General features: G+C 50.2%; 1 protein-coding gene across 1 annotated transcript; it reads left to right on the forward strand.

Annotated features, from left to right (window-relative positions):
* The first annotated feature begins 3,120 nt into the window (after nucleotides 1-3,120).
* Calml4 (calmodulin like 4) lies at nucleotides 3,121-16,094 on the forward strand. The gene is made up of 5 exons (XM_051156627.1): nucleotides 3,121-3,252; nucleotides 3,345-3,375; nucleotides 9,490-9,630; nucleotides 11,488-11,676; nucleotides 15,783-16,094. The coding sequence occupies exons 1-5, from the start codon at nucleotides 3,250-3,252 to the stop codon at nucleotides 15,878-15,880; spliced, it is 462 nt and encodes a 153-aa protein (XP_051012584.1). The 5' UTR covers nucleotides 3,121-3,249; the 3' UTR covers nucleotides 15,881-16,094.
* The last annotated feature ends 1,053 nt before the right edge of the window (nucleotides 16,095-17,147 follow it).

Raw genomic sequence — 17,147 nt, forward strand, 5'->3', positions numbered from 1 at the left:
AATCCCAGCACTCGGATCTCTGAGTTCTAGGCCAGCCTGGTCTACAAAGTGAGTCCAGGATAGCCAGGGCTATCTTGGAAAAACAAAGAGTCACCCTGGATGGGCTAGAGAGATGGCTGAGTGGTTAAGAGCACCAGCTGCTCTTCCAGAAGACCCGGGTTCAATCCCCAGCCCCCACATGGCAGCTCACAACTGTCTGTATCAGTTCCAGGGGATCCGACACCCTTACACCAATATACATGCAGGCAAAACACTAATGCACATTAAAGAAAAAAAAAAAAAAGACTGTCACCCTGGAAAACTGGATGGAGCCTGGCTTTATCTCCCTGGATTTCTACCAGCAACCTTCTATAACATACTGGCTTCCAGAGTCTGCCAGCTTGTAGGAGAAGCCAGAACTAATGAGAAAATGGAAGGAGGCCCGGCAGGCCACTCTGATGAGGGTTCCTGTGGGGACCACCAGTCCAGGCCCTGGCTACTCAGTGTGGCCCCAAACTGCAGCTACCGCTTCTTCTGGAAACTAGGGGCAAAGGCATCTTGACCTCCCTCCAGAGTGTACCTGGAAGGACCCTTGAGATCCTTGCAGTCCAGGTCCAAGTGTGCTGATGCTCTGTGATTTTGCTAGGCAGCTGTAACGCTGCCGTGAACATGACGGCTGAGAACAGCAGGTGTTTCTCCACTCGCTTCTGAGGGTGGGGTGTTGACAGAGCTGTGTTCTCATGGGTTTTAGAGGATGTTTCTTCTCTGCCTCTCCCAGCCTATGGCTATCCTGGGTGTTCTGGGATGTGGACCTATTAGTCATGGCCTTCGCTGTGTGGTGTCGGAATCCCCCTCCATGAGTTAGGACCTACCTTAGTCTCCCAGTATGACCGCATCTCACCTACATCCACAGGCCCTACTTCCAGATGCAGTCCCATAGGCTCTAGGTAGACATGTCTCCCAGGGACACTAGTTAGCCCAGGAGAGGCCTGAAACAAAAGGGCACATAGGATGGAGGTACACATAATTAAAAGTATATTCTTTAAAAAGCACTTTTCTGTCTGGTGGCAGCCATCAGGTGAGTCAAGGTGGGTACATATAAGTAAAGATTAGAGCAGCAGTTCTCAGCCTGTGGATCGTGATCCCTTTGGGCCTTTTACAGAGGTCACATACCAGCTACCCTGCAAAACAGATGTTTACATTCATAACAATAGCAAACTTATGAAGAAGTAATGAAAATAATTTTATGGTTGGGGGTCACTGGCACATGAGGAAATGCATTAAAAGGGTCACAGCAGCGATGCACTTTCTTCAGGGGTCCACTGCTAGCTGTATCACCACCTCTTTACTCCACAGGGCTCCCCCACCCATCTGGTCAGGTAAAGCAAACAGCCTGCTTTACTGGGCTAAGCAAACCTACATCAGACGCAGGACTTCATGTTTCCAGCAGAGGCTGCAAACAGCTAGTTCCTTAGAGTGCAAGCCTGTCCATCACGGCTTTAACCAGCTAACAATTGTCCAGTCTTTTGTGGAGAGAGCTGGGCGCCATTATGGAGCTTTCTTTGAGAGTCCTGAATTCTTACTGGCCTGAAGGTTTCACACAAATTCTTTGAGGTTCTCCTCAATGATCCACTCCAGATGTTACCAGAACAAATCCTAACACCTCGTGGACCACCATGAATGGGGGTGGGGGTGGGGACCCTCGATGGCTGAGCTGCCATCTGCTGGCCACAGGAGTCTCTCTCTCTCTCTCTCTCTCTCTCTCTCTCTCTCTCTCTCTCTCTCTCTCTCTCTCTCTCTCTCACACACACACACACACACACAGAGACAGACAGAGAGAGAGAGAGAGAAGGGGGAGTTGATGGGTGTCAGGATGCCCTTAGGGGCATATGGTTGATCCTAGTACCCACTTACTGAAACCCAAGAAAATGCTTTACCTGCCTTTGAGCAGGGTGTTAGGGGCCTCAGCTCTGTGCCCACCTACCAAAGTCCTGCCTACCTCCCTTACTCTCCCAAGGCCACTGAACTTCAGCCTTCAGCCTTCCCCACTCCCACCATACCTAACCCCCAACCATACCTCCCCCTCCCCCAACCATAACCTATCCTCACAGAGTGGGGTCAGAACCTCAAGATTCTCAAGTCTACAGCAGGTGACAAAAGGTGACTTGAGAAAAAAACATTCCACATGGAGAGTCAAGACCAGAGGCAGGCCACGTATCCATGTGCCTCATATGCGTTAACAGGAGGCCATGTGTCCCTGTACCCTCTTATGTATGGGGCAGCATGAGACCTCCCCTCTCTGGCATCTGCAGCCTCCCCTCCCCCTCAGCCTGTGTGACTACACACAATGACCAACAGTTGCCAGCCTGGATTTAGCGCCTTGCAGGCAAACCAGCCCCCAGGTATGGATGAAAGAAAGGAGACCTCCAGACCAGTCTGAGGATCTAGTCATGCCCAGGGCCCAGCGACAGTTCTGGGAGCCACCCATCTTCCTACCTCAGGGGAAGAGGGCAGCATAAAGTGCTGAGAAATTAAGTCAGTGGTTTCTACAGGAAAGGGTGAGACAAGGAAGGAAAGGAGAAGAACTTCCGGCTTGGGAAACTCAGAGGTCAAACTGCAAGGTCCTTGAGGGCTGGAGACCAGGCTTTAGCGCCCACAGCCACTCCAGCCTCCCAGAGGTAATATTGTTTGTGCACCGGTTACCGAATTCTCCAGCAGCCCATAATGTGTCTGGTGAGGAAACTGAGGCACAGAGGAGAGGAACGATTTGGATCCCAGCTGAGGACAATGTCCTCAGTGCATCCCCAGCTGCAGTGCATCCCTAAGGCCCGTGGATAGCTTCTTCTGAAGAGACAGCGTGGGTGGTGTCCGGCTCCAGCAAAGAGACCAGCTTAGCCTCAGGAGAGAGAAAAGGGTCCCAAGACAGGCTCAGACCAGGACACAGAGTCAGCCCCACCCAGGGCCCTCTTTTTAGAATCTAGGCTCCTAGGAAGGGATTTGGGCATTTGTCCTGTTGCTGCAGAGCCCCAGGCTCCAAGGGCAGGGGCCTCCGGGAGAGTCTGTAATGGTTTCCTCACAGTCAACCTTCTCTGGATGGTGGGGGCATCCACTATTGAGAGATAGCTGGAACCTGACACTCATGGCATTGGGCCCAGTCTCCATGGCAGCAGAGGATTTATTACCAGGCCTCCACCCAGCCTGGTGGACTTTCGACTCCAAGGCAGAGGAGAGAGAACCAAACACCCTCCCAGGAGCAAGGGGTGCCTGAAGATGGTGAGTGAGGGGCTGTTCCGGGGGTAGGTGGGAAGGACCCCTGCTGAAGGTCCCTGGCCCCTCCTGACTTGTTTTTGTTTTCTCTCCCGCAGGCCAAGTTCCTTTCCCAGGACCAAATTAATGGTAGGTTGGGTTTGTTCTTTAATTAGAAACTTCCCACAAAATGTGTGTCTCATTAGGCAATTTGCTTTGCTGGGTTTTGTTGGGAGGAAGGAAGGCCTGAAGAGGGGAGAACTGGCCCACCCACAGGCTCGGAGCCAGGTGCTGTGGGGCAGCTGGTGACCTGTTTGGGGGTGGCCCTGAGATGGGCTTACTGACTTTCTAGGGCTTGTTATATGTCAGCGTGATTTTCAAGGTGGGTCATAAAAGAGAGCTTGCTAGTGCTCCAGAGAGCCTGAAAGTGGGTCTGGGGAGGAAGCTATCAGCGCAGTAAAGGAGCCACAGACAAGGCGGCGGGGCTTTGCAGTCAGTGCCGTGGGGAACAGAACCCAGAGCTAATATCCTTGGACAGGATATTTCTTTTATGGGTCTTGGCCTCTGTAAAACTAAGGGCTCGCCTGGCACCCCCTGCCTAGTTCAGTGTGGGCACTTTGCTCTTAGGCTTCCTGCAGAGCACAGTTCTGTTTCCCCAAGACCAGAAAGGCAGAACTGAGTTACAGCGAACTTGGCCGAGACTTGGTCAGGTGTCTGGTGGCTGAGTCCCTGGCAGAGAGGCCCAGGGCCTTGAGGAGACAACCATCTTTCCGAGAGTCTGTGCCCCTAAACCTGCCCTGACAGAGGATGGAAACAGCCCCGGTAGCTCACTTCTCATTGCTGCTGAAATGACACCTTGTCAGTGTGACAGAACCACAGGTACACAGGGCCATGGAGCTCCGGTGTACGACAGTGCCCGGAAGGCCAAAGGGCTGGCTCTGGTTATCCTGGCAAGGATCGGTCCCAGAGATGCAAATGACCAGGGCTGGGTGTAGAAGAGGAGGTGGCAGGGATGTGTGCGTATAGCCAAGTAAGTACCTTCTCCCAGAATCCTTAACTGCCTATCCCCCAAACCACGGACAAGACCAGAGGGGACAGAGCTTTAGAGCACAGAGCCTCGCTCACAGTTATGGGCTGGCAAGATGACTCAGTATGTCAGAATCTGAACTGCTTTTGCAGAGGAGCCAAGTTTGGTTCCCAGCACGTATATAAGGCCTGCTCACAAGCACCTGTAACTCTGGCTCCCACGGCATCCCACACCTCCGGCCTCCTTGGGCGTCTGTATTCGTGCACGCGCACACAATGGAAAACAGTCCTTGAAAGGGGACCTAAGCTAGAAGCTACCTGTCAGCCACAGCGGCCCCCCTACCATGCCCCGACAACAGACTCACTGCCCATCTCTTCCATGGCCTTTGAAACTACTAGAAAGGAAGGGTGCCAAATTCTCCTTGTATCCCAGTGTCTAACACCAAGAAGATGGCCATTGATGTTTAGGAATTGGAAGCCTGGGTTGGGAATCAGAGAGGAACAGGGCTTTGAAGGCTGCCTGGCAATTCATCCGTGAGCCTCTGTTCCCTCATCTAAAAAGGAAGGACAGTGATGTCACCTTATGGGTCTGCTGTGAGCAAGGGACAGAGGAGAGGACATCCCTCACATGTTGGACATTGGGCATGGGAAGGATACATCTAGGAATTTTATAAGCTGATGTTATTTAACAGGGAAGGTGTAAACTGTGTCCAGTGTGCATGGAAAGCTAAGACAGCCTTGCTGTACTGGCAGCACTGAAGACTTGAAAGAAGTTTTAGTTTGGGGGCTGAGGATGTGGCTCAGTTGGCAGAGAACTTGCTTAGCATGTACATGGCCCTGGGGTCAACCCTTTACCCCACATTAACTGGATACGATGGTGTGCCCCTGTAGTCCCAGCACTCAGGGAGACAAAGGATCAGAAGTTCAAGGCTAGCCCAGGCTTCATGAGATGCAAGAAAGCAAGAGGAAGAGGTTTCAGTGTAGTGAATATAATTTATACCATGGTGAGAAACAGTTTATCAAAGAGTCACTTTAATGACAACACAATCTCAAGTCACTGGGAAAAGAGGTCATTCTTTTGTTGAGTCAAAGCTGTGGGTTAACTATGAATACAAGAATGGGCAACATTCACTTGTAATGGTCAGTTGTGTAGATGGAATTTATAATGGAGAACATTGCATATTTTATTGTGTGTGAGCTGTGCACTGTACATCCTTAATACCTGTAAGGTGCATGCTAAACATGTATTAATGTGTTGGCACAGCTGTGAAACCATTTTATTTATTGATTTATTTATTGATTTACTTACTTACTTACTTACCTGTCTAGACAGAGTTTCTCTGTGTAGCTTTAGCTGTCCTGGACTTCCTTTGTAGCTCAGGCTGTCCTTGAACTCACAGCGATCTGCCTGCCTCTGCCTCCCGAGTGCTGGGATTAAAGGCATGTGCCACCACACCCGGCAAGGGATTCTTAATTTGATGCATTTACCTCACTTATTCTTTCTTGTTTGGTTGGTTTGGTTTTTGTGTTTTGGTTTTTCGAGATGGGTTTCTCTGTGAAGCCTTAGGCTGGACTTGCTTTGTAGACGAGGCTGGCCTCGAACTCATAGAGATCCGCCTGCCTGCCTGTCTCCTGAGTGCTGGGATTACAGGCGTGCGCCACCACACCCAGCTCACCTCACTTATTCTTTATTTCAGCAGAGAGTCCTTTTCCTGGGCCAGCCCTATCCCAGATGTTAAACATCCACAGTGATCTGGGAGCTATCTGCCCTCCCCCATTCTTGGGATTACAGTAGAAGAGAGTGAAAGGCAGGAAGGAAAGTAGTGAAAGACGGGTGGACTATCTTAAGAGGACGAAGACGTGCGGGCTGGGGGCTGTGTGTGCAGGGGACTGAAGGAGCAAGGTCCTCGGGGGCTCCCTGCTATTCCAGGTATCTTGTTATCTTGTTCTAACAGTCAGAAAAGACCGCAGGTATCAAGGACCCACAAAGGCCTGTGATGCAGGACAGCGTCCCGCAGCAGGCTCCAGAAGTGGCTTCCAGTTACCCAGGCTGGGTATGCCAGAGTTGTCAAGGACCAGAGCTTGGTCTAGAAGAGAGGTGGTGGTGGCAGGGTGGAGGGGTGAAGGGGCTGGAGAGATGGCTCAGTGGCTCAGAGCACCTGAGACAGGTTCCTAGCATCTACACTGGGTGGCTCAACACCAACCACCTGTAACTCCAGCTGCAGGGAGTCTGGATCCTTGGGTTTGAAGAAATGGATGGAGTCTGGAGAGATGGTTCAGCGGGTAAAGGCACTGACGCTAAGCCTGACATTGGGTAAAGGTACTTGCACTAAACCTGATAATCTGAGACGCATTCCCTCTGCCTCCATGTGGTGGAAAGATGAGAACCAACGCCCTTACTAGATATCCCCTGACCCCCACACATATACACACTACAGAGATAAAATGTATTAAAAGGTTTAGGAAGGCTGGGTGGTGGTGGCACGTGCCTTTAATCCCAGCACTCGGGAGGCAGAGGCAGGTGGATCGCTGTGAGTTCGAGGCCAGCCTGGTCTACAAAGTGAGTCCAGGACAGCCAAGGCTACATAGAGAAACCCTGTCTCGAAAAAAACAAGCAAAACAAAACACAAAATAAAATAAAATAAAAATAAATAAATAAAATGTTTAGGAAAAGAAAAAAAGAAAAGGTGGCTCCGTTGAGGCTGGGAGAGAAAACACACACCATTTTGTTGTTGCACCTTGCTCTAGACGCAGTTACCAGCATGAAGGAATGCGGTGTGCCTGTCTGGGCAGCCGCAGATCCTGGGCCCCTCTCATGGAAGGGATTAGGGCATTAGGGCAGCTCAGCCCACGAAATCTCCATCTGCAGATCTGGGATCTTTCCCAAGCTCCTTGGAGGCTCGCCTCTCCCCTCCCCTCCTCCCTACCCCCCCCCCCCCCCCCCCCCGCCGCGCCCCACCAGTGGCTGCAGGAAGAGCAGGGACAGCGCCACCAGCTGTGGAACTGCAGCAGCAGGCGGAGGCTCCTACGCAGAGGAGGGAGGACTGCAGGGAGGGAGGGCTGTGGTTGTGAGGCCCTGGGCACACTTCCCAGCAGTTCCATGTAGGGACCAGGTCCTGCCAGAGGACAACTTGAGACCTCCGGAACCAGGGCCTGGGGCTGGATAAGTGATCTGAACTATCCCATAGAGCCATCACAATAATCACCCCTACCTAGGAGAGCATCAGAGAGCCACTGTCCACCACTTGCTCCCGGAGGGGTTCTACAGACAGAGGCAGGACAATTGCATCAATTTTGCAAGTGTCCCTGGGAGTCTGGGAGTCTGGCAGCCCTTCCAGGCCCTCCTGCACTTCTTCCTGTGGTGCAGATACTGGACTTGAAGGAAGGAATGAAGCTTTGCCGGGTGGATGGGTTAAGTAGGATCTCAGTCTGGCAGTGAGTACAGGGGTTGGGGTGAGGGTGGGGAGCCTGCTCCAAGACAGTTTTCAGTGAAATGGCTCTCCTTTATTGGGGGCATAAAGGATATATAAACCTTGGGGAAGTGGCAGGGGTTTTTCTGGGTGAGTGTACATCATTGGCTAGGGCTGAGGTGCTGGCAAGGCTTCATTTGCATGGAGAGGAATTCCAGGTGCAAACTAAACAAGTCCTTATAAGGAAATAGGAAGGTTTTCGTTGTTGTTGTTTTGTTTTTTGGTTTTTTTTTTTTTTTTTTGAGACAGGGTTTCTCTGTGTATCCCTGGCTGTCCTGGACTCACTTTGTAGACCAGGCTGGCCTCTAACTCACATCAATCCGCCTGCCTCTGCCTCTGCTTCTGCCTCTGCCTCCCAACTGCTGGAATTAAAGGCATGCGCCACCACACCCAGCGCGAAATAGTACGTTTTAACGTGAAACCTGGTCACCAGGGTACATGACTACCTCTGAGAATGGGGGGAGCGGGGGGAGGAGGTCCCAAGGCTAAGTGCACTGGGGCATGCAGGCCCAGAACAGGGAGGGAGTGGTCCTTACTCCTGCCTGCCTCAAGAGGAGATTTTCACTCTTGCTCTTGGCTGGTTCCCCTGGTCCCATGGCTCACTTGCCCTTCAGTCCTGAAAGACAGATTTTGAGTAAGCATCTTAAAGAGCAGAGAATGGCCAGGCGTGGTGGCGCACACCTTTAATCCCAGTGCTCATGGCAGAGGCAGGCGGATTGATGTGAGTTCGAGGCCAGCCTGGTCTACAGAGTGCTCCAGGACGACAGCCAGGGCTACACAGAGAGACCCTGCCTTGGAAAATAAAAACAAAAACAACCCAAAAAGGAAAAAAACAAAAAAACAAACAGAGAATGAAAGGAGGGGACGCTCTGGCTAGACGAGCTACAGGATACCCCATGAAATTTGGATTTCAGATAAACATTCTTTTTCAGTCTAGTATAGCCTGTGGAAATTTTGATATATGGTTGGTATGTGTTTATACTAAAAGCTAATTCGGCGGAGGAGGCTGGAGGGATGGCTCTGTGGTTAAGAGCACGTGCTTCCCTTTCAGAGGACCTGGGTCAGGTTCTCTGTACCCATGTAGGGAGGCTTACCCCACCTGTAACTGTAGCGCAGGGACAGCCAACCTTCTGGCGTCTCTGGCACCTCCACACATGTGGCATCCACTCAGAGTCATACACACAAAAGCACATCTTCAACAATTAACTCAACTTTCTCTGAATTCGGTTTAACTCGGTAGTTTTATATTTGCATCACAATATTTACGAATTGTGCATGCCTGCCTGCCTCTGTGTGTGTGCACATGTACTGTAGATGTCAGAAGACAACTTGGAGGAGTTGATTTTCCTTATACCACATGGGTTCTGGGCATCAAATTCAGGTCATCAGACTTGGCAGCAAACACCTTTACCTATTGGTTTTTGAGCCGGTGGCGTCTCACACAGCCTAGGCTAACCTCTAACTGCTGCATCGTGGAGGATAATCTTGGGCTCCTGATGCCCCTGCCTTCACCTCCCAAATACCGGGATTGTAGGCACATGCCATCACACTCTTGTTTCTATGGGTTTCCGGATATCAGGTGGGGCATAAGAAGGGAAAGAGGACAGGGAGTCGGGGAGCTCAGTGTTAGGGCGCCTACACGTGCAAGGTCTCAGTTCATCACCAACATGGGTGGGGGAGGGGCAGAGGAGAAAGGGATGAAAGAGAAGAAGGGCAGGGGTGGTGGAGTGACCACCTGCTACTGACTCCCTCCCGCAATTGTGTGCAGAGTGCAAAGAATGCTTCTCCCTGCATGACAAGCAGCAAAGAGGGAAGATTAAAGCCACGGATCTTCTGGTGTCCATGAGGTGCCTGGGGGCCAGCCCAACGCCAGGGGAAGTACAGGGCCACCTGCGGACTCATGGGATAGGTGAGTGGGCAGTCCGGGCGGGCTTATGAAGGGTCTAGCTGGGAGAAGCAGGTGGTGGTGGTAGAGGTGGAGAAAGCTCAGAAGTCTGAGGTGCTGGTGGTAATGGGACCAAACCATAGAGATAGCTAGCCAGGGGTGCTGTGTTTCATCCTACAGGGACCCTGGTCTGATGCCACACTCAATATGTCACACCCCCTGGGAAAGCACATTACAAGTGGTCCTGATGTTTTTGCTTTGTTTTGTCTTTCTCTGTTTTTATTTTGAGATAGAGTCTCATGTAGCCCAGGCTGGTCTTGAACTCACCCTGTGCTAGCCCAGGGTGATACTGAGTTCCTGACCCTTCTATCTTCACCTTCTGAATGCTAGGCTTACAGATGTGTGCCATCACCCGCAGCTCCTATATTCATGGAGAAACAGCCTTTTGCAGGGCTGTTTGCATGTCCTTGGTAAAAACAGCTCACTCGTGTGGGCCCTATCCAACCACTTCCTAAATAAAGATGGCAGGCACCCAAGAGGCAAGAAGGTGCCTGGGCTCGGCAGCCAATGGTGGACTTAAGATCAGAACTCAGTTCTTCTGAGGTCATAGACTGATCTAATAACTGTAACAAGGCTGCCAAACTGACAGGAAACCCACCCGAGCATTGCCAAGCAGCTCTCTGCTGCTGTCATTAAGGGTGGTTTTCTTTCCTTTCTGACCAGAACATATGGGACCTTTATAATCAAAACCAAATGTTGTTTCTTTATTTTTTGGAATTAAAAACTCAGGGACTGGTGTCTGACACCAGGTGTCTACACTGGGAACTAGACACTCAGGAAGGAGGGACTAGCCCAGAGACAAAGGTTGCTTAGAAAAAGCATTTGACCTGGAGCCTGAGTCCACCCCTCAGCATCTGGACCTCAGTGTTCTCCTCTCTCACATGGGTTCTCATGATCTGCTGGGGTCACTGGAGGGCATGGGAGCATCTTCTGCTACAGGCTGAACCCTTGGCCAGAGCCCAGCAAGCTGAAACCTGAGCTCTCCATTGCACGATCTGAAGGGCCGGAAGAGTAGTCAGGGGGCATCCTATTTGTTGCGGCAGGTTGGCTCAAGGAAGGTGGAGACTGAAGGCCATGGGAAGGTAGATGGAGTCGGGAGGTAGAGACCAGGGCTTAAAAGACTCCTGCATCTTTGATGGATCAGGTGGCTGCTGAGGGAATGGACCAGGTTCCCTACACTTTGGAAACATGGTAGGGGCAGAGCAGAGGAGGAGGCTCTGTCTGGTCCTGTGCCATGATCAATACGCTGGATTTCTGTCTCCTTAGCAAGCAAGACTGAGGACAGGATTAAAAACCATGGTGTCTTAGTTGTGGTTTTTTTCCTGTTGTTATGATAAAATACCATAACCAATGCGACTTAAGGACAGAAGGTTTTATTTTAGTTTACATGTCAAGGTAAAGTCCATCATGGCTTGAAGCACCTGATCACACAGTCAGAAGGAGGCATGCATGCATGTTAGGTGAATGCTAGGGCTCAGCCCACTTCTCCACTCTGATATAATTGGGGATCCTCTAGCCTAGGGAATGGTGCCACCCACAATGGATGTGTCTTTCACATCAGTTAACAAAATCAGGATGCTTCCCACAGGTATGCCCCACAGGCCTTTTACCAAGATTCTAGAGTCTTGTCAAGTCGGTATTGCATGTGATTATTACCAAGGACTGCTGGGAACCTTTCCATCCTGTGAATGGGCTATGGTGGGATCAGGAGGAGCTTCATCCCCCTTACTATGACCACTGCCTTGAGAACTAGGCAGCCCTGGAGCTGGCTCCTCTGAGAGCCGTTCCCTGCAGCTCACTGTGCTGTGTGGGGTTTCCTAGACAAGCACGGAGAGCTGGATTTCTCCACCTTCCTGACCATCATGCACACGCAAATCAAACAAGAGGACCCGAAGAAGGAAATCCTTCTGGCCATGCTGATGGCAGACAAAGAGAAAAAAGGTTACATCATGGCATCTGAGCTGCGGTCGAAACTCATGAAACTGGGAGAGAGGCTCACTCACAAGGAAGGTAAGAGCCTGATGGGCTCTGAGCCATCTGGGGAGGGCTAGGGGATTATGGGGAGGGCAGTGTTGTGTAGCCCACCCACAGCTGTGCAGATGGCCAATTGATGAATGACCCAGAAGCTTGTGAGCACAAGTCAGGCTGGCCGAATGCTGGACTGGGGTTCAACGCAGAACCAGAGGAGAGAGGCAGAAGTGGGCGAGGGTAGAGGGTCAGCCCAGATGGAGTCCTACAAACAGTGAAGGCTGTTTTCATGTGAGCATCTGGGGCATCTGCTTGCTTTGTCAAAGCCCTGGGGCCTTTTTTATTTTATTTATTTATTTATTGGTTTTTTGAGACAGGATTTCCTTGGCTGTCCTGCACTTACTTTGTAGACCAGGCTGGCCTCGAACTCAGTGATCTGCCTGCCTCTTTCTCCTGAGTGCTGGGATTAAAGGCGCGAGCCACCACACCTGGCTCTTTATTTTAGTTTTTTAAAGATTTATTTATTTATGTATATGAGTGCTCTGTCTTCATGTAGATCTGCATGCCAGAAGAGGTATCAGATCTCATTATAGATGGCTGTGAGCCACCAAGTGGTTGCTGGAAATTGAACTCAAGACCTCTGGAAGAGCAGACAGCGCTCTTAACCTGAGCCATCTCCCCACGGGTCCTAATGTGGCTCATGATGGCTAGGAATGCAGCCCAAGACAAAATCCTGAGCTTACTTTCAACGCTGTAAATTTTATTTTGTTTTTAGAACATTATTGTGTGGTTGTCAAACATCAACTTTGTAGGCGATAATACTGTGTCCCCATGTCAAAAGGCCATGACATGGGCTAGAGAGATGGCTCCTGGGTAAAGTTGGCCCTCTAGCATGAGGACCTGAGTTTGGATCCTGGGAACCTATGTTAAAAAAAAAAAAAAGAAAGAAAAGAAAAGCCGGACAGGTGTGTGTGGCTGCCTGTAAAGCCAGCTCTCACCCAGGAGGCAGAGACAGGATGTAGCTGGCTAGCCACACTAGTCTGAACTGCTCCAGGTTCAGAGAGACCTTATCTCAAATGAAAACAGAGAGCCACAGAACAAGACAGCAGATGTCAACCTCCGGCTTCCACATATAGGTACGGGTGCACCTGCACACATGTGCCTCCACACAAATGAACAGGCAATACACATGCGTACGCAAGCCACACACACTCAAAGCTATGGCATAGGACACACTGGCAACACAGGTGCCCAACTGATAGAAGGGGCAAACTAAGTAGCTTTTGAGCAAAGCGGAGGCTGCATGCAGGGTCCAGGAGCCCCTCATTTCCAGGGCCATCCTCTCAACACAGCTGCTTCTGATACAGCCATTGATGTTTCCAAATCGAGAGGCCATGCTGATGTGGCTCCCAGCAGGGCTAGGAGGTTTTGCTTGCCACATTTCTTGCTTTGGAGCAGGATGAGGGCCTGGGCCATTTTCTTTCTTTCTAGCCTGCTAGACACAACTGTGGGCCACAGCCTGACCCTAAGTTAGCATTACTGATCTCCAAAGGCAAGGTTTTCAGGTTAGCTGGCTAGCCTGCCTGGGTTCTGCTGGAGGGCTCAGCTTAGGGACAACGGGTTGAAAAGGTCCCAATATCCACTGATTATTAACTTTTGGTTGGATTACAACGAACAGTGTAGAGGTTTCAGGTTGTAATTTGAATCCAGGCCCTTCCTTCAGGGACCCTGGGATGTGTTTCTTCCTCTTGCTGTAAATGAGGTTGCAACAGGTATTTCTGGGGTCCTCCAAGAGCTAGCAGTCTAATGGACCAACCTGCTCAGATTTTGGGGGGTGGAGTGGGCAGGGTGTCAAGATAGGATTTCTATGTGTAGCTGGCTGTTCTGGACTTGCTCTGTAGACCAGGCTGGCCTTGAATTCAGAGATCCACCTGCCTCTGCCTCCCAAGTGCTGGGATTAAAGGAATACACCCCCATGCCTGGCCTGCTTGCTCAGATTTTATCTGTATTCATGAAGGTACTGAGCAAAGCCTTTAAAAATGGGGCCTGGCAGGCAGATTCATCTTCAATATCTCTCAGCTGGCAGCATTTGCTGCAACTGTGTTTGTTTTCTTGTCTTTGAGGTTTTTTGAGACAGGGTTTCTCTGTGTAGCCTCGGCTGTCCTAGGCTAACTTTGTAGACCAGGCTGGCCTCGAACTCACAATGATCCGCCTGCTTCTGCCTCTGCCTCCCTAGTGCTGGGATTAAAGGCACGCGCCCAGCTCTACTGCAACTGTTTTTTATTGTGAAGGGGGAAAACTGGGCCTGCCTTTGCCTTGGACTCCATGGCAAGGATAGTGGTATCTTTTCTGAGGTAACTAACAATCTCAGTGTGCAGTGACAGTTAGGCCTCTAGACTTCCCTCAGATGTTAACCAGCAAAGGACACTGGGAAGGAGCTGATGCAGAGTTTTCCCTCCTGGCTGCAGTGGAGCATAAGGGGATTCAGAAGAAATGTTTGGAAGTATCCTTGGCACACACAGCACCCAGCCCAGCTGTCATCAGGCTGTGGTGTGCTGCCCTCTTCTGATCTGTCAGTGATGCTGGCGCTGATACTTGGCCTGACCTCTGTGCCTGGCAACCAACCAACTGGCCAGAGGCTAGCAGCTTTTCCATGAAATAAGATGTACCTGTCTTCTCATGCTCAGAGCACCTACGGATTTAAAAAGAGAAAACTACAGCCTGCCTGCCTGCCAGGATTCCACAATATAGCCCAGGCTAGCCTCAAATTCAGAGATCCACTTGTCTCTGACTCTAGAATTTAGGGATTAAAGATGTACACATGACCATACCTGGCTAATTAGTGTCCTTGAAAAAGCAACTCTGCTTTCAAAAAGGTTTTATTTGGTAGGTGTAGCGGCACAAGCCTTAATCCAAACACATGGGAGGCAGAGGCAGAGGCAGGCTGATCTCTGTTCCAGGTTGCCAGTCTGTTTACACAGTATGTTTTAGGTAGTGCTACTTTCCCAAAACAAACAACTGGTAGAAAAAAAGGTTTCATGTATATACAAGTATATGCCACATATGTACCCACGCTGAGGGAAGAAGATGGGCATCAGATGCACTGGGACAGGCATTTGTGAACCACCTACACATCCACTGGGACTCAACTAGGGTTCTCTCAAGAGCATAGGTGTTCCTAACTGCTGAGCCATCTTTCCAGCCCCTGAGCAATGTAGTTTGGTGCTTTGAACTTTAGATGCAGTTGTGTTTATTTCAAATTAGTGCTAGGGATCCAACCCCCAGGTGCATGCTAGCCAAGTGCTGTTGTCATCCCACCCTTTTTGCAGTGAGGCTCTACTAACAGACCATTTGTCACTCAGCATTTGTGGGCAGGTGGGCAGCGAGGGAAGAGGTGAGCTTCTGTGGAGAGGGGCAGGGCCAGTGTGACTGTGTCTGGAGCTGTGGGTGATGCCCATGTGACTGGGAGGTTACAAGGGTGGGCTGTACAGGTAAAACATCCAGGCTAAAGGTTTCTTGAGAGACAGACACAGAAGTCAAGTGTTTTTTTTAAAAAGAAAACTCAGGGCTCAGTGCTGGCTGCCAAGCTTGGTAACCTGAGTTTGATCTCTAGAACCCACATGGTAGGAGAGGGCTAACTTCCACAAGCTGTCCTTTGACCTCCACACATGTGGCATGCACAAACCCCTCCCTCAATAAACAGATGCTTTCAAAAATTAAGCTCAAGTACAAGGCAACCTCAGTTACTGAATCCCAACCAGTGTACTCTCCTCGTATCCTGGGCCCTGTGGAAAGCAGGGAAGTTCTGGGGTCTCTACCCCCCACTCCCCTGCTCAAAATTTTTACATTTTATGTATATGTGTGCTCTATCTGCATGTACACCTGCATAGCAGAAGTAGCTATCAGCTCACATTGTAGATGGGTGTGAGCCACCATGTGGTTGCCAGGAATTGAACTCAGGACCTCTGGAAGAGCAGACAGTGCTCTTAACCATTGAGTGGTCTCTCCAGCCCCACGTTCTGGGGTCTTGGAAGCAAGTTATTAGAAGGGTAACTTGGAAACAGTCAATCAGATTCTCAGAGACGACTTCTGGGGACCCCTAACCTCCAGTAATATAAAAATTGAAACATTAATGTGATTTATTGCAGTGGATGATCTTTTCAAGGAAGCAGGCATCGAACCAAACGGCCAAGTGAAATATGACACATTTATCCAGAGGATCACCCTTCCTGTGCAAGACTACTGAGGGAGCTGAGATCAAGAGTATTGGAGGCTCATGGGCCTGAAAACCTAGACTGATTTATTTTTAAGGGAAGTCTAAAAATGGCAAACACTGCAATAAGACCAAATGGCATAACAAGTACAGGAGATAAGCAGCAATAAATGATGCAGCCATGGTATCACATGCCTGTAATACAAGGTCTGTATTGATTTTAGTACTAACATTAGTCTTGTTCTTTGTAGCACGGGAGTGCCTATGATTTGGGGAGACTACTGTACTTCTCTAAGCCTTTGAGCCTTATAAGGATGAAGATCTTGTCTTGAAAATAAATGGCTGACAACTCTGAGAGAGCACTGGTGTTTCCATGGTACTGGTGTTTCTCCAAAAGAGCAGTCTGCCAGAAGGCCAGTCTGCTTTTGGGTACAAGAACAACCTTCGACATTTCCAAGATAAAACCAGGGTTGGCTGGGAACCAGCAATAAGCACAGAGTGCATGCACACACACATACGAGCAACAAGCAGTGAGCGTGCACACACACACACACACAGGACAAGAAGCACACACTGCATGCGCACACACAGATGCACATCTATTTCTTATAGCTCTATAATCCATCTCACCAGCCAGACCAAGAGCAGGACGCTTTTTCATAAACAAGTATAGGGTGAAAACACACATTAGAGTGAGCGGAGGATCCACTGAGTGGTGGGAAGTGACCCAACTTTATATCCCACACCAAAGGAAGCGGGAGGTGGGACCACACACCACCTTAGCAGCTTTGCAGAATAAAGCAGGCCTCTCTGATGCTCCTGGCAGGGTTTGCTGAGTCTGTGCCCTGTCTATTGTTAGGTTCCAGGAACTAGGATGGTCTTCTCAAGTGACCTGGGGTAATCAAGACTTTAAGCCACTCTCTTGGGACTAACAGAAGAAGGGAATGTACCATGTCATGGCCAGAATCTGACAGGCCCTGAAATCGACAGTTGGAACCAGTGCCCCAGCTGGGAGACCCAGGGGTACAGCAGAGGTAGGGTGCAGAGCTCTGATCACAAAGACCTTCATTTGTTTCAGGACTGGCTGTGGCTCTGTTCCTTAAGTAAAAGCAAGAAGACATCAAGGCACAGGCATCTCTTGGGAAGGTAGACCAGCCACATCTTTTCCTAAGGGCTAGGCTCTGGAAACATTCCAGGGGACCAAACAGGGCAATCTTGATTCACCTACCTCACATATGCTGAATCGCTCAGACCAACAGAAAACCTGAGGGGGGGAGGGAGGGAGGGAGGGCCTCATTTT

Source organism: Acomys russatus, chromosome 14, assembly GCF_903995435.1.
Source record: "Acomys russatus chromosome 14, mAcoRus1.1, whole genome shotgun sequence".
Taxonomy (NCBI): Eukaryota; Metazoa; Chordata; class Mammalia; order Rodentia; family Muridae; genus Acomys; species Acomys russatus.